Raw genomic sequence first — 15125 nt, 5'->3', positions numbered from 1 at the left:
GACTGGATTTTTTCCCAATATGGTCTGAAGCTTCCTTGGGTGAAGAAAAATAAATATTGTGTAAACGATGGGTCCTGGCCCCCGAGGCAGGAGGAGCGTGGCCCAGTAAGAGAAATGAAGCAAATTCTTTAAATCCTACTTTTCCTATTAGAATAATTGGATTTTGACAAAATTTGGTCTGAGGCATTCTTAGGTGAAAGGGAATCAATTCTGTATAAACAGGCTGTCTCAGTCCTCCTTTGGTTAAATGATACAATTTCAGCAAACTAAACCAGATGAGCGATACAGGTCCTATGGAACTCTTTTTCGAATTTTAGCCCCTTCTGTGTAATCAGCATATGGTATGGGAACGTCCATTGGTTTACCATGTGGGTTTACCAGGGACGTCCCTGGGTTTACCATGTGGTTTTACCAGGGACGTCCCTGGGTTTACCATGTGGGTTTACATAGATAACAGATGTTATTTGTTAACCCTACGTTTACCAGGGACATAGATAACAGATGTTATTTGTTATCTACGTCCCCGGGATTACCAGGGACATAGATAACAGATGTTATTTGTTATCCCTAGGTTTACCAGGGACATAGATAACAGATGTTATTTGTTATCTACGTCCCTGGGTTTACCAACCAGCAACACTCACAAGGAAAATTGAAATACACAGAAATTATGATATATCTTAGTCTGCATTAACCTACATTTCTGTTTAACACTGGTCACTGATTAAGGGAATGTGCGCCTACTACCACTTATACATTTCCCGGCCTATTACATATGGAGTTAAATTATGTAAGTTAAAATATTTCAAAAGATGCCGTAAATTGGCATCTATCAACACAAGTCCTTTATCAGATGCAGCAGTTATACCGAATTAGTTATAAAGCTTGGGCCAATAGCTAAGCGTATGGTAATGCTGATGGATATAAAGTTATGATGTGGCTTTTAACATATTTAGTTTTACATTGAGTTTTCTGTACCATCAACATAAGGTAACAACAGGTAGCTATTAAAGGCTGGTGTATTCAAACATTTATCGTTTTACATTACTTTAAAAATTCTATTCCAGCACGTGATCACGATATGCTATATAGTGATCAGGTTTAGGATAAAGAAATCTGTGTATGGTTACTGAGGCTATTGATTCGCCACACTTGTATCTATATATGCTACTGTGACTGTCGATATATACGTTTGAATACTCAACGCATCGCATGAATGAATATTCATGCCAAGAAATAATTTTGTGTACGCTGTGAGTTTTGGAAGGCGTCCAAGTACGTTGTATCTATAGCAGAGAGAGAGAAAGAGAGCAGAAGAGAAGTAGAACCACACACGATACAGACATGGGAAACGCTATGCCGAAAAAGCTTAGGTAAGCAAATGTCATTTTATGTGGATACCGAGTAGATCAGGATGATTCCATGTAGGTCACGTCAGGTTATGTTTAATTTACACACGTTCTACTACACTGTTTACACCATCGTTTGCTTACAGGTACGTACTAGCCTCTTCTGTCAGTATATATAGAATGAGAGACGAGGGTAGTTCATGCTGTCAGTGTTCCTGATGAAACTGATATAGCGATGTTCTCACAGCGTACAACTGTCCGATTTTGTTTTGTATACATATGGGTAGTTCAGATTCCGATGGAGTTGATATGTAATATCTACTCCAATCAAGATAATAATTTCATGAATCTTCCTTATGAAAATTTTAGCTTCATAGAAAGAAAACAAAAAGAAAACGTTACATATGTTGAGGAAATCTGTGTAATGTTGAGAGATAGATTTTCCTCTGTTAAGGAATGTTCATTCAACCGTGACTAGGGGCATTATGGTAAATATATATGTAGTGAGCTATATAATGTGTATTGCTATGGATACATCCTAGATGTTACTATGATCAGCAAAAGAAAATATTCACACCATACCTCAGATTGATGGTATAAATACGTATGTTACAGAACGTCACACAATAGAAAATATTCACACCATACCTCAGATTGATAGTATAAATACGTATGTTACAGAACGTCACACAATAGAAAATATTCACACCGTACCTCAGATTGATAGTATAAATACGTCTGTTACAGAACGTCACACAATAGAAAATATTCACACCGTACCTCAGATTGATAGTATAAATACGTATGTTACAGAACGTTAGTCACACAATAGAAAATATTCACACCATACCTCAGATTGATAGTATAAATACGTATGTTACAGAACGTCACACAATAGAAAATATTCACACCATACCTCAGATTGATAGTATAAATACGTATGTTACAGAACGTCAGTCACACAATAGAAAATATTCACACCATACCTCAGATTGATAGTATAAATACGTATGTTACAGAACGTCACACAATAGAAAATATTCACACCATACCTCAGATTGATAGTATAAATACGTATGTTACAGAACGTCACACAATAGAAAATATTCACACCATACCTCAGATTGATAGTATAAATACGTATGTTACAGAACGTCACACAATAGAAAATATTCACACCGTACCTCAGATTGATAGTATAAATACGTATGTTACAGAACGTCACACAATAGAAAATATTCACACCATACCTCAGATTGATAGTATAAATACGTATGATACAGAACGTCACACAATAGAAAATATTCACACCGTACCTCAGATTGATAGTATAAATACGTATGTTACGGAACGTCACACAATAGAAAATATTCACACCATACCTCAGATTGATAGTATAAATACGTATGTTACAGAACGTCAGTCACACAATAGAAAATATTCACACCATACCTCAGATTGATAGTATACATACGTATGTTACAGAACGTCAGTCACACAATAGAAAATATTCACACCATACCTCAGATTGATAGTATAAATACGTATGATACAGAACGTCACACACAATAGAAAATATTCACACCATACCTCAGATTGATAGTATAAATACGTATGTTACGGAACGTCACACAATAGAAAATATTCACACCATACCTCAGATTAATAGTATAAATACGTATGATACAGAACGTCACACAATAGAAAATATTCACACCATACCTCAGATTGATAGTATAAATACGTATGTTACGGAACGTCACACAATAGAAAATATTCACACTGATTTCATAGTTGACATGCATTTTTTATGTTATCGTTTCATCAGGTTAATATAGTCAATGAGTAATGTTTATCGGATTTTAAAAGATACTGTTCCCAAAAGGCAAAATTCTGCAATGTCATGTTTTCTTTTTCCTTTCGAAATGTCTTCATTCACCGTAATGACATGTCACAAATTTTAAAAGACAATTGTTTACATTTTTTAAAGAAAATGTGTCCTTCCCTTGAGCCTCCATATCAACTCAAGGATACGAAGTATTTGAATTTTTTTTTTTAATTTCCTCTAATAATTAAATGATGCTTCCAGAACCAGTTTTTACTTTCTCGTGAGTTTATAGCGAAACAAGTAAAATGAAGTGTTTTTTGAGGGCAGTGGAGTTGGCACTGGTTGGGAGAGATATAAGCGGTTCAGTATCACGCCAGAAATGATGTTTTGAGGAATAAAATGTGATTTCGTAATAGTTTCACATTTTTATTTCAGACCAAAGCTCTGAGTAGGAGTTAAGATGTCGAATGATGTTATTGTAAAATGTTTGAACTACCTATTGTTCTAGACAGGTTCCTTACATTACAGGGGATGGGACAGCGATGAGCGTTACCTAGAGACAGAGTTTGATACAATGGATACCGACGGTGATGGGTTATTGTCAACAGGAGAGTTTACAAAGCTCCTTCTGGCTCTTGGGTTTGGAGGTGATGAAGAAAAGACTGAGGTAGGTTTCACTGCCTCGGTATAGTGTCGCCAAGTGTTTGTATTGCACCATGTTTGTTTTTACCAGATAAGAATGTCATAATTAGTGTTATATTTCTCCTAAGTTTTCAGTGACCTTAATTATACGTAGTGTACATTACGACATGCTAGTACTACACCATACGGCTGACTGTTAGTGTTTGTGGTAACTGATGTACACGATTCCGGGTGTATAAGCAACAGTATTACACCATACGGTTGACTGTTAGTGTTTGTGGTAACTGATGTACACGATTTCGGGTGTATTACCGACAGTACTACACCATACGGCTGACTGTTAGTGTTTGTGGTAGCTGATGTACACGATTTCGGGTGTATAAGCGAGAGTACTACACCATACGGTTGACTGTTAGTATTTGGTAACTGATGTACACGATTTCGGGTGTATAAGCCACAGTACTACACCATACGGTTTACTGTTAGTATTTGGTAACTGATGTACACGATTTCGGGTGTATAAGCGACAGTATTACATCATACTGTTAATTGTTAGTGTTTGTGGTAACTGATGTGCACGATTTCGGGTGTATAAGCGACAGTACAAACCATAGAGTTAGTAAACCTTGCCAATCCGCCTCATAACACATACTGTATACAGTGAGCACCCCATTAAAGACACAAAACGTGACATCAGATGAAAAAATATGAACTAACAATGTCTATATGACGCCAGGTGTCTTCAAGGCCCCGGTTGTTCAAAGACCATTTACAGATAACCATTGGTTAGCGAAAAATTTCAACGATGAAGTAAACAAAAATGAAAAACTTTTATCAGTGCACAGCTACAGATTTATTGAGACAGGTCAAATTGATTTATTTTCGGCATTGTTTTGACCTTTGACCCTCCTTTCATTGGCAACAATCAAAATAACTTTGACTAACCGCTGATTAACTCTAACTAACCTTTGAGCAACAGGAGCCTTGTGCTTTTGAAGAGTTTTAGGTCGAAACACGTTGCGTATTATGTGACATGTCGTTCTTTCTTTGATGATCGAGGAGAATTACTTTCATGTATTCAGTATAAATCTTTGATCTGTTATCAAAGACGGTAACAAAAGACACACGAGTAATTATCACCTTTTCAAACAAATTTAGAATAAAATACGATAGAAACAAAGCATGGATTTTACTGCATCATACAGCTCTTTCCTCCTCCTATGACTCCTCAGGGGACCTAAGGGCCTAAATTTTAAAGTCAGGAAGCGACTGAAAAAAAATCCAAACTGAAAAAACAGTCAAAATCTAGCCGTGGAAGTGCGATAGGCAAATCGTGTTTGTCAGAGAAGAGAGCTGAAAGCGAAGCAAAATTTGAAAAGGATTGTCAGACATTTGGCAAAAGTTGCTTTAAAAATCGTATAAAGAAACCCCGGACAAAACGAACTGCTTAGGTGTAATTGGATATGGTGGAGATGCATCGTTGTATTTATAAATATATTAAGTTGATTTGAGAAAAACACTTATTTTGCTGGTCTCTCAATCGTTTTGTCTGCTCATTCCTGTTTGTACGATATTTTCTTGTTTACCGTTTCGTCGGTTTGGGAAGATATTTCTGGATTGTACATTATTTGTAAAGGACTACCCTTATGATACTTAGTATCCACATTTAGTCAGATTACCTGATAGCAATCGAGTTACCTCGTGACAGACTAGTTAAACTAGGTTCTTTTTTTTAGAATAGCTGTTTAACGACTGTCAGTGGTATTATATCTATATATGTCTAGACTATGATACGTTTTCTGTGTGTGGATATATCTAAATCCGTTGATACTAAATTAATTTAAGTTTCATTTCTAATTGAAAGTAATTATAAAGATATAAAGACACACAAGATTAAAAAGGAAGAAACAAAATTATATTTTATTTTACGTTATGGAACTCGTATAACACATCAGTGAACCAAACAACACTCCAGTACTCACTCGCTTACGTGCGAATCCGCACATACCCCTTATCTTTCAGAATTATCAACTAAGTCAATCAATGGAGTAAACAACGTTGTGTATGAAAAACTGAACTCCTTACAAATCAAATCTAATAATGGTTTTGCTTATAATATGCTTATAATACTTCAGATCGCCGTTTAAATGCATAATGAATAAATTTTCCGAGGTTATTTAATTCCTTTACATTGTTTATACTTAAAAGCTGAATTAATTTGAACACACTAGGTCTGCGAAAATAATATGATTTCAAATATTTAGATCGGAGATCTACATAAAAGGTACATTTCAAAATAAAATGGAATTCGTCTTCAATATCTCTATTATTACATAGTGTGCAGATCCTATTTTCTCTGGCTACGTTCCTATATCTACAACTTTCAATATTGAGCTGATGTGATGATAATCTTATTTTTGATATAATTTTCTTGAATCGATAGTCGATAGGTTTCCTTAAATGAAACTGCAGCCCAAAATTGTCTATCAAATGCTGATATAAATATCCTTTTGGAGAATTTCGAATATTGCTCAACAATTCTTGAATATGAATTTCTTGAAACTTACACTCAATTAAATTGTATACTAATTTTCTGTCAAGACTGCCGTTCCATAAGTACCCTAATCCTAATTTGATTTTAGTCCAGTATTTCATTATTTTCAATTTTCTGACAATATACATTGGTAACCTTCCTAATTCAAAATAAACTAAATCATGATATGTACTTTTCGCAACACCTAAAATCTTTTTACAAAAATGTGAATGTACTTTTTCAACATCAGTAGCTTTATGGAATCCCCACACTTCACTTGCATATGTTAATACACTACTAACATAAGTATCAAAAACTGAGCATAACGTTTCAACATTAAAGTTATGATTTTTCATTTTGTTTATCAGTCTAAAATACGATTTTCTCCCCTTTTCTGCGGCATGTTGCTGCGTATTGTTAAATTTACCATTAAAATTGAAAAGCATACCCAGATAATTAAATTTGTTCACAACTTCAATTTCAACATCGTTGTAATACCATTTTTCATCATCTTTAATGCGCCCGCCATTTCGAAAAATTACAATTTTTTTTTAAGTACATTAAGTTTAAGTTTCCATTTATCATTATAAATAAGCAGTGCATCGAGCATTGATTGCAACCCGCTTGGTGATTCAGCTATGAGAACCGAGTCATCAGCGTACATCAGTAAAAATATAGATATCATACCTAATTCAATAGATGGACAACTTTGGTTAATGAAATTGATTTCACAATCGTTTACATAAAGACTATACAAAATTGGCGATAAAATTTCCCCTTGAAAGAGACCGATTCTGTTAGGATGATATTCTGAAATATGACCTTTATATTTGACACAAGATTTGACATTATCGTACAATGATTTTATGATATTTGATAACTTCCCTTGAATTCCTTGTTTTATTAGCTTACTCCATAAACTACTATCGATGAGGTCAAAGGCTTTTTTATAGTCTACAAAACAGCAATATAATCTTCGTTTATTTTTTAAAGTTGTATTGATCAATGACTGGAGTGCAAATATTGCATCTACAGTTGAACTACCCTCCTTGAAACCAAATTGAGCGTCAGAAATAATGTTATTGTCTTTGTCCCAATTCAGAATTCTTCTATTAAGAACAGTTGTAAACAATTTACCCATGCAACTAACCAAAGTTATGCCTCTATAATTACCTGTGTCGTTAACGTCGCCATTTTTGTAGATTGGTATTACACAACCACGTGACCACTTTTCTGGGAAAAATCCAGAATCAAATAATTTTCCAAAGAGTCTTGTAATGCAAGGAAGCAAAATTTCCTCAAAGTCTATGAAAAGTTCATTGAAAATACAATCTTCGCTACAACTTTTATCTCGTTTCAGCTTACGAATGGCAATACGTACTTCGTCTTCTGTGAATGGCTTATCTAGTTCTTCGAATACAGCAGAATCAACGTTTACCGATAACATACTTGGATCGTCAATATTATTAATATTACCATCTCCCAAGTTTTTGAAATGTTCTACAAGTTTAGATTTGACTTCGGTACACTGCTTCGACCCTTTTTTATTTATGAAATGTTTTTGGATTAGACTTTCTTAGATATTCTATCATGTCACCTTCTCGATGCTTGTATGGCCTTTTTAATCTCGATTCCAGTTTCTTATACAAAGATTTTTTTCTAATGAGACTAGTGTGATTTTCAACAGACTGATATTTATTAAAATCATACAAAGCTTTTTTGTAATCCATGTATCTACGTTTACACTATTCAGAGAACCATGGTTTGTCGTCTATTTTATTTTTATTCTTAGATGTATTATAATCAAAATTATCTGTCACCTTTTTCACATTGCAATTTGGTAAAACTACTTCATGCAGAATGTCACAAAAATTCGTGATGCATTTATCAACACCTTCTCTAGTATTAGTGTCTACTGCATGCTGTTTATTGGTGTAATATATTACTGGTGTCTACTGCATGCTGTTAATTGGTGTAATTCATTACTGGTGTCTACTGCATGCTGTTAATTGGTGTAATTCATTACTGGTGTCTACTGCATGCTGTTTATTGGTGTAATATATTACTGGTGTCTACTGCATGCTGTTAGTTGGTGTAATTCATTACTGGTGTCTACTGCATGCAGTTTATTGGTGTAATATATTACTGGTGTCTACTGCATGCTGTTAATTGGTGTAATTCATTACTGGTGTCTACTGCATGCTGTTTATTGGTGTAATTCATTACTGGTGTCTACTACATGCTGTTTATTTGTGTAATTCATTACTGGTGTCTACTGCATGCTGTTTATTGGAGTAATTCATTACTGGTGTCTACTGCATGCTGTTTATTGGTGTAATTCATCACTGGTGTCTACTGCATGCTGTTTATTTGTGTAATTCATTACTGGTGTCTACTGCATGCTGTTTATTGTTGTAAATCATCACTGGTGTCTACTGCATGCTGTTTATTGGTGTAATTCATTACTGGTGTCTACTGCATGCTGTTAATTGGTGTAATTCATTACTGGTGTCTACTGCATGCTGTTTATTGGTGTAATTCATTACTGGTGTCTACTGCATGCTGTTAATTGGTGTAAATCATTACTGGTGTCTACTGCATGCTGTTTATTGGTGTAATATATTACTGGTGTCTACTGCATGCTGTTTATTGGTGTAATTCATTACTGGTGTCTACTGAATGCTGTTAATTGGTGTAAATCATTCATTACTGGTGTCTACTGCATGCTGTTTATTGGTGTAATATATTACTGGTGTCTACTGCATGCTGTTAATTGGTGTAATTCATTACTGGTGTCTACTGCATGCTGTTTATTGGTGTAATTCATTACTGGTGTCTACTGCATGCTGTTTATTGGTGTAATTCATTACTGGTGTATACTGCATGCTGTTTATTGGTGTAATATATTACTGGTGTCTACTGCATGCTGTTTATTTGTGTAATTCATTACTTTTGTCTACTGCATGCTGTTTATTTGTGTAATTCATTACTGGTGTCTACTGCATGCTGTTTATTGGAGTAATTCATTACTGGTGTCTACTGCATGCTGTTTATTGGTGTAATTCATCACTGGTGTCTACTGCATGCTGTTTATTTGTGTAATTCATTACTGGTGTCTACTGCATGCTGTTTATTGGTGTAAATCATTACTGGTGTCTACTGCATGCTGTTTATTTGTGTAATTCATTACTGGTGTCTACTGCATGCTGTTTATTGGTGTAATTCATTACTGGTGTATACTGCATGCTGTTAATTGGTGTAATTCATTACTGGTGTCTACTGCATGCTGTTTATTTGTGTAATTCATTACTGGTGTCTACTGCATGCTGTTAATTGGTGTAAATCATTACTGGTGTCTACTGCATGCTGTTTATTGGTGTAATATATTACTGGTGTCTACTGCATGCTGTTTATTGGTGTAATTCATTACTGGTGTCTACTGCATGCTGTTAATTGGTGTAAATCATTACTGGTGTCTACTGCATGCTGTTTATTGGTGTAATATATTACTGGTGTCTACTGCATGCTGTTTATTGGTGTGATTCATTACTGGTGTCTACTGCATGCTGTTTATCGGTGTAATTCATTACTGGTGTCTACTGCATGTTGTTTATTGTTGTAATTCATTACTGGTGTCTACTGCATGCTGTTTATTGGTGTAATTCATTACTGGTGTCTACTACATGCTGTTTATTGGTGTAATTCATTACCTGTGTCTACTACATGCTGTTTATTGGTGTAATTCATTACTGGTGTCTACTGCATGTTGTTTATTGGTGTAATTCATTACTGGTGTCTACTGCATGCTGTTTATTTGTGTAATTCATTACTGGTGTCTACTGCATGCTGTTTATTGATGTAATATATTACTGGTGTCAACTGCATGCTGTTAATTGGTGTAATTCATTACTGGTGTCTACTGCATGCTGTTTATTGGTGTAATATATTACTGGTGTCTACTACATGCTGTTAATTGGTGTAATTCATTACTGGTGTCTACTGCATGCTGTTTATTGGTGTAATATATTACTGGTGTCTACTGCATGCTGTTAATTGATGTAATTCATTACTGGTGTCTACTGCATGCTGTTTATTGGTGTAATATATTACTGGTGTCTACTGCATGCTGTTTATTTGTGTAATTCATTACTGGTGTCTACTGCATGCTGTTAATTGGTGTAATATATTACTGGTGTCTACTGCATGCTGTTTATTTGTGTAATTCATTACTGGTGTCTACTGCATGCTGTTTATTGGTGTAATATATTACTGGTGTCTACTGCATGCTGTTTATTTGTGTAATTCATTACTGGTGTCTACTGCATGCTGTTAATTGGTGTAATATATTACTGGTGTCTACTGCATGCTGTTTATTTGTGTAATTCATTACTGGTGTCTACTGCATGCTGTTAATTGGTGTAATATATTACTGGTGTCTACTACATGCTGTGTATTTGTGTAATTCATTACTGGTGTCTACTGCATGTTGTTTATTGGTGTAATTCATTACTGGTGTCTACTGCATGCTGTTAATTGGTGTAAATCATTACTGGTGTCTACTGCGTGCTGTTTATTGGTGTAATATATTACTGGTGTCTACTGCGTGCTGTTTATTTGTGTAATTCATTACTGGTGTCTACTGCATGTTGTTTATTGGTGTAATTCATTACTGGTGTCTACTGCATGCTGTTAATTGGTGTAAATCATTACTGGTGTCTACGGCATGCTGTTTATTGGTGTAATATATTACTGGTGTCTACTGCATGCTGTTAATTGGTGTAATATATTACTGGTGTCTACTGCATGCTGTTTATTTGTGTAATTCATTACTGGTGTCTACTGCATGCTGTTTATTGGTGTAATTCATTACTGGTGTCTACTGCATGCTGTTTATTTGTGTAATTAATTACTGGTGTCTACTGCATGCTGTTAATTGGTGTAATATATTACTGGTGTCTACTGCATGCTGTTTATTTGTGTAATTCATTACTGGTGTCTACTGCATGCTGTTTATTGGTGTAATTCATTACTGGTGTCTACTGCATGCTGTTTATTTGTGTAATTCATTACTGGTGTCTACTGCATGCTGTTTATTGGTGTAATTCATTACTGGTGTCTACTGCATGCTGTTTATTGGTGTAATTCATTACTGGTGTCTACTGCATGCTGTTTATTTGTGTAATTCATTACTGGTGTCTACTGCATGCTGTTTATTTGTGTAATTCATTACTGGTGTCTACTGCATGCTGTTTATTGGTGTAATTCATTACTGGTGTCTACTGCATGCTGTTTATTTGTGTAATTCATTACTGGTGTCTACTGCATGCTGTTTATTGGTGTAATTCATTACTGGTGTCTACTGCATGCTGTTTATTGGTGTAATTCATTACTGGTGTCTACTGCATGCTGTTTATTTGTGTAATTCATTACTGGTGTCTACTGCATGCTGTTTATTTGTGTAATTCATTACTGGTGTCTACTGCATGCTGTTTATTTGTGTAATTCATTACTGGTGTCTACTGCATGCTGTTTATTTGTGTAATTCATTACTGGTGTCTACTGCATGGTGTTTAACTGTGTCTTTTGTACAATCTATACTACGTGTGTGTTGGTGACTTTTTTAAACATCAATTTTGCTGAAGTGTAGTCTTTATATAATTTCCATGTTAATGTGTTTGTAGGATTTTATTTCTATGTTAGGACTGTCCGACTACTTGCATATAGTCATCTGGGTACAGTGAGCTAAAACTATTGGGCGATAGTATCAAAAGTATGCATTGTGGTGAGGATCTTTATAAACAAGGCGCTCTTAAATGACAAGTTGCCTAAAATACCAATTAACATAACCTTTTAATTTCCATTCAGATGCTGCTAAAAGAAATGAATAAGGAAAGAGAAGAAAAAATATCTCAGGACGAATACGTTAGAGCTATAAAATCCAACGAGGAAATCTGGGTAAAGTAAGTGTTATCATTTGTGTTGTGTGTACTTACTTAACCAGACATTGAATAAAATGTTTTCTCAGCTCTGTGAAATTTGTCGCAAGATTTGTCATAGCAAGAGCACATCCACAGCCAAATCAATAACTAGGTAGGATAATGTAAATTGACTTTGGGACGTCCCATTTCCAAATCGATGAATGATATAAAATTATGTTTAATTACTTTGGGACATCCCATTTCCAAATCGATAAATGGTATAAGACGATGTAAATTGACTTTGGGACATCCCATTTCCAAATCGATGAATGATGTAAGACGATGTTTATTGACTTCAGGACATCCAATTTCCAAATCGACGAATGATGTAAAATTTTGTAAATTGACTTTGGGACGTCCCATTTCCAAATCGATGAATGATGTAAATTGACTTTGGGACATCCCATTTCCAAATCGATGAATGATGTAAGACGATGTTTATTGACTTTGGGACGTCCCATTTCCAAATCGATGAATGATGTAAGACGATGTTTATTGACTTCAGGACATCCCATTTCCAAATCGATAAATGGTATGAGACGATGTAAATTGACTTTGGGACATCCTATTTTCAAATCGATGAATGATGTAAGGCGATGTTAATTGACTTTGGGACGTCCCATTTCCAAATCGATGAATGATGTAAGACGATGTTTATTGACTTCAGGACATCCAATTTCCAAATCGACGAATGATGTAAAATTTTGTAAATTGACTTTGGGACGTCCCATTTCCAAATCGATGAATGATGTAAATTGACTTTGGGACATCCCATTTCCAAATCGATGAATGATGTAAGACGATGTTTATTGACTTTGGGACGTCCCATTTCCAAATCGATGAATGATGTAAGACGATGTTTATTGACTTCAGGACATCCCATTTCCAAATCGATAAATGGTATGAGACGATGTAAATTGACTTTGGGACATCCTATTTTCAAATCGATGAATGATGTAAGACGATGTTAATTGACTTTGGGACGTCCCATTTCCAAATCGATGAATGATGTCAGGTAATGTTAATCGTGTCTCAAAATCTATGAGTACTTGACTATATCTATACATGACCCTTCAATTTATATACGAACTATTTGTCTAAACATTTTTTCTTCAGAACAAGCAAACTACGAGTGATTTTCGGAAACTTTGACGATACAAACGAAGGAAAAGTCCCTAAAACGAAGATAAAAAGGAGACTGAGGATGATGGGATTTGATGTGGATGACGATATGTCTAAATCCATTGATGAAATTGACACAGACAAAGACGGATATGTTTCGTATGCCGAGTTCTTAACAAAACATCTGAAAAGTAAAGGATTCGTTTCCCAAGCCGATAATACAGCAGGTGCCCTTGCCACTGAAGGTATTTTAATCTTCTTGTTTAAAATGGATCATTTCTAAATAAATCTATAATTAAATACAATAAAGCCATGTAATGAATTATCCTACATCACGCGCTGTTTCCTTTACAGTCAGTGATGCGGACATTCCAAATTAGTCGCAACCAATGTCAAAAAGCAGACGGAAACGTGCACCAACTCCAGAAGTATATATAACATTATAATTTCCAATATCAAATATTTCTAATATTTATTTCAAAACCAATTTTGAATTTCATAAGTCGCCTTCTCAACATTAATACTTTGAAATCCTCCACCGATCACTGACTAGTACGAACGAAACCACTCTGTGATGTAGTGTAATTAGTTATTTGGCTATACAGTGATGTATTCGTTTGTAAACTTACATCAGGATGTCTTATCAACATTGGAGGGGTACAATCCAGTGAGGAGATAATTTGGATATCTGTATATAGATATAAAGGTTGGGTATGATGCTACGAATCACGGATCTTTATCAAAGTCACACGTTTAATCAAGAAATATTATCATGATAATACTTCATTCTAAAAAGAGTACAGCCTATATCTATATGTGTATTGAAATTAAAAAAGATTTAAAGCTAATTTTATTCTTTTCCAGAGAGTTAAAGGATGAGAACAACATAACTCAAGACCCACACGTCAGTGCAATATCACCGCTTCTGAATTCTAACAGAAGTGAGAATAAAGACTACTTAATTGCTTGTGGCCACTGTGGCTAATCCTACATAATCTCCAGCTAATCTTATTATTTGATGTATACTGTGTAAACTGTTTATATATGCCTTTATTTAAATATTCTTTCTCTGATTATGTACTGTTCACAGCTTCATATATATCATTCCTGTTCTGTTTCATCAATGTATGCATTCACACATATCTATCATACTGATTATGAAATGTACTATTCATTAAAGACAATCATATGAATTATATAAAATCATCCTCATTGATGACATTTTCATTTTGATTATATTTATATGAATAAATCTGCTTTATATGACACATTTTAATCAAATTATCTTATCAGGATGTAAGATAGAATATAGATATATTTGTGTTTGTTTTCAGTTTTATTTAATGCATGTACTATGTCAGATATCTCACCGCGGCATTTGATCTTTATAACTATAGCATGGTCGCCAAGATTGTACATAAGACACACAAGAGAGTAGCATCGTTAATTTAAATAAGATACAGTAGAACTGAGAAATTAATAAAACTGCATCATACAGCTGTTTCGTCCTTCTAGGAATCATCAGTGATGCTTCATCATACAGCTGTTTCGTCCTTCTAGGACTCATCAGTGATGTTACATCATACAACTGTTTCGTCCTTCTAGGACACGTCAGTGATGCTACATCATACAGTTGTTTCGTCCTTCTAGGACACGTCAGTGATGTTACATCA

General features: G+C 34.8%; 1 protein-coding gene across 1 annotated transcript; it reads left to right on the top strand.

The window, feature by feature from the left end:
- Positions 1–1291: 1291 nt before the first annotated feature.
- LOC132555282 (uncharacterized) lies at positions 1292–14710 on the top strand. Its single transcript, XM_060219638.1, has 5 exons — positions 1292–1373; positions 3706–3844; positions 12218–12312; positions 13447–13697; positions 14317–14710. The coding sequence occupies exons 1-5, from the start codon at positions 1345–1347 to the stop codon at positions 14322–14324; spliced, it is 522 nt and encodes a 173-aa protein (XP_060075621.1). The 5' UTR covers positions 1292–1344; the 3' UTR covers positions 14325–14710.
- Positions 14711–15125: the final 415 nt, after the last annotated feature.

The sequence above is a fragment of the Ylistrum balloti genome, unplaced genomic scaffold (assembly GCF_031769215.1).
Source record: "Ylistrum balloti isolate Yb309-2 unplaced genomic scaffold, AGI_CSIRO_Ybal_v1 Utg370468, whole genome shotgun sequence".
NCBI lineage: Eukaryota > Metazoa > Mollusca > Bivalvia > Pectinida > Pectinidae > Ylistrum > Ylistrum balloti.
The sequence above is the reverse complement of the archived record's forward strand: the minus strand, read 5'-3'. Positions and strand labels throughout refer to the sequence as shown.

Excerpts from the sequence above, each read along its gene's own strand:
- LOC132555282 (XM_060219638.1), top strand. The coding sequence starts at position 1,345 with ATGGGAAACGCTATGCCGAAAAAGCTTAG. Across the intron at positions 3,845-12,217 it reads GTGATGAAGAAAAGACTGAG|ATGCTGCTAAAAGAAATGAA; the intron begins GTAGGTTTCACT and ends ATTTCCATTCAG. Across the intron at positions 12,313-13,446 it reads AACGAGGAAATCTGGGTAAA|AACAAGCAAACTACGAGTGA; the intron begins GTAAGTGTTATC and ends TTTTTTCTTCAG.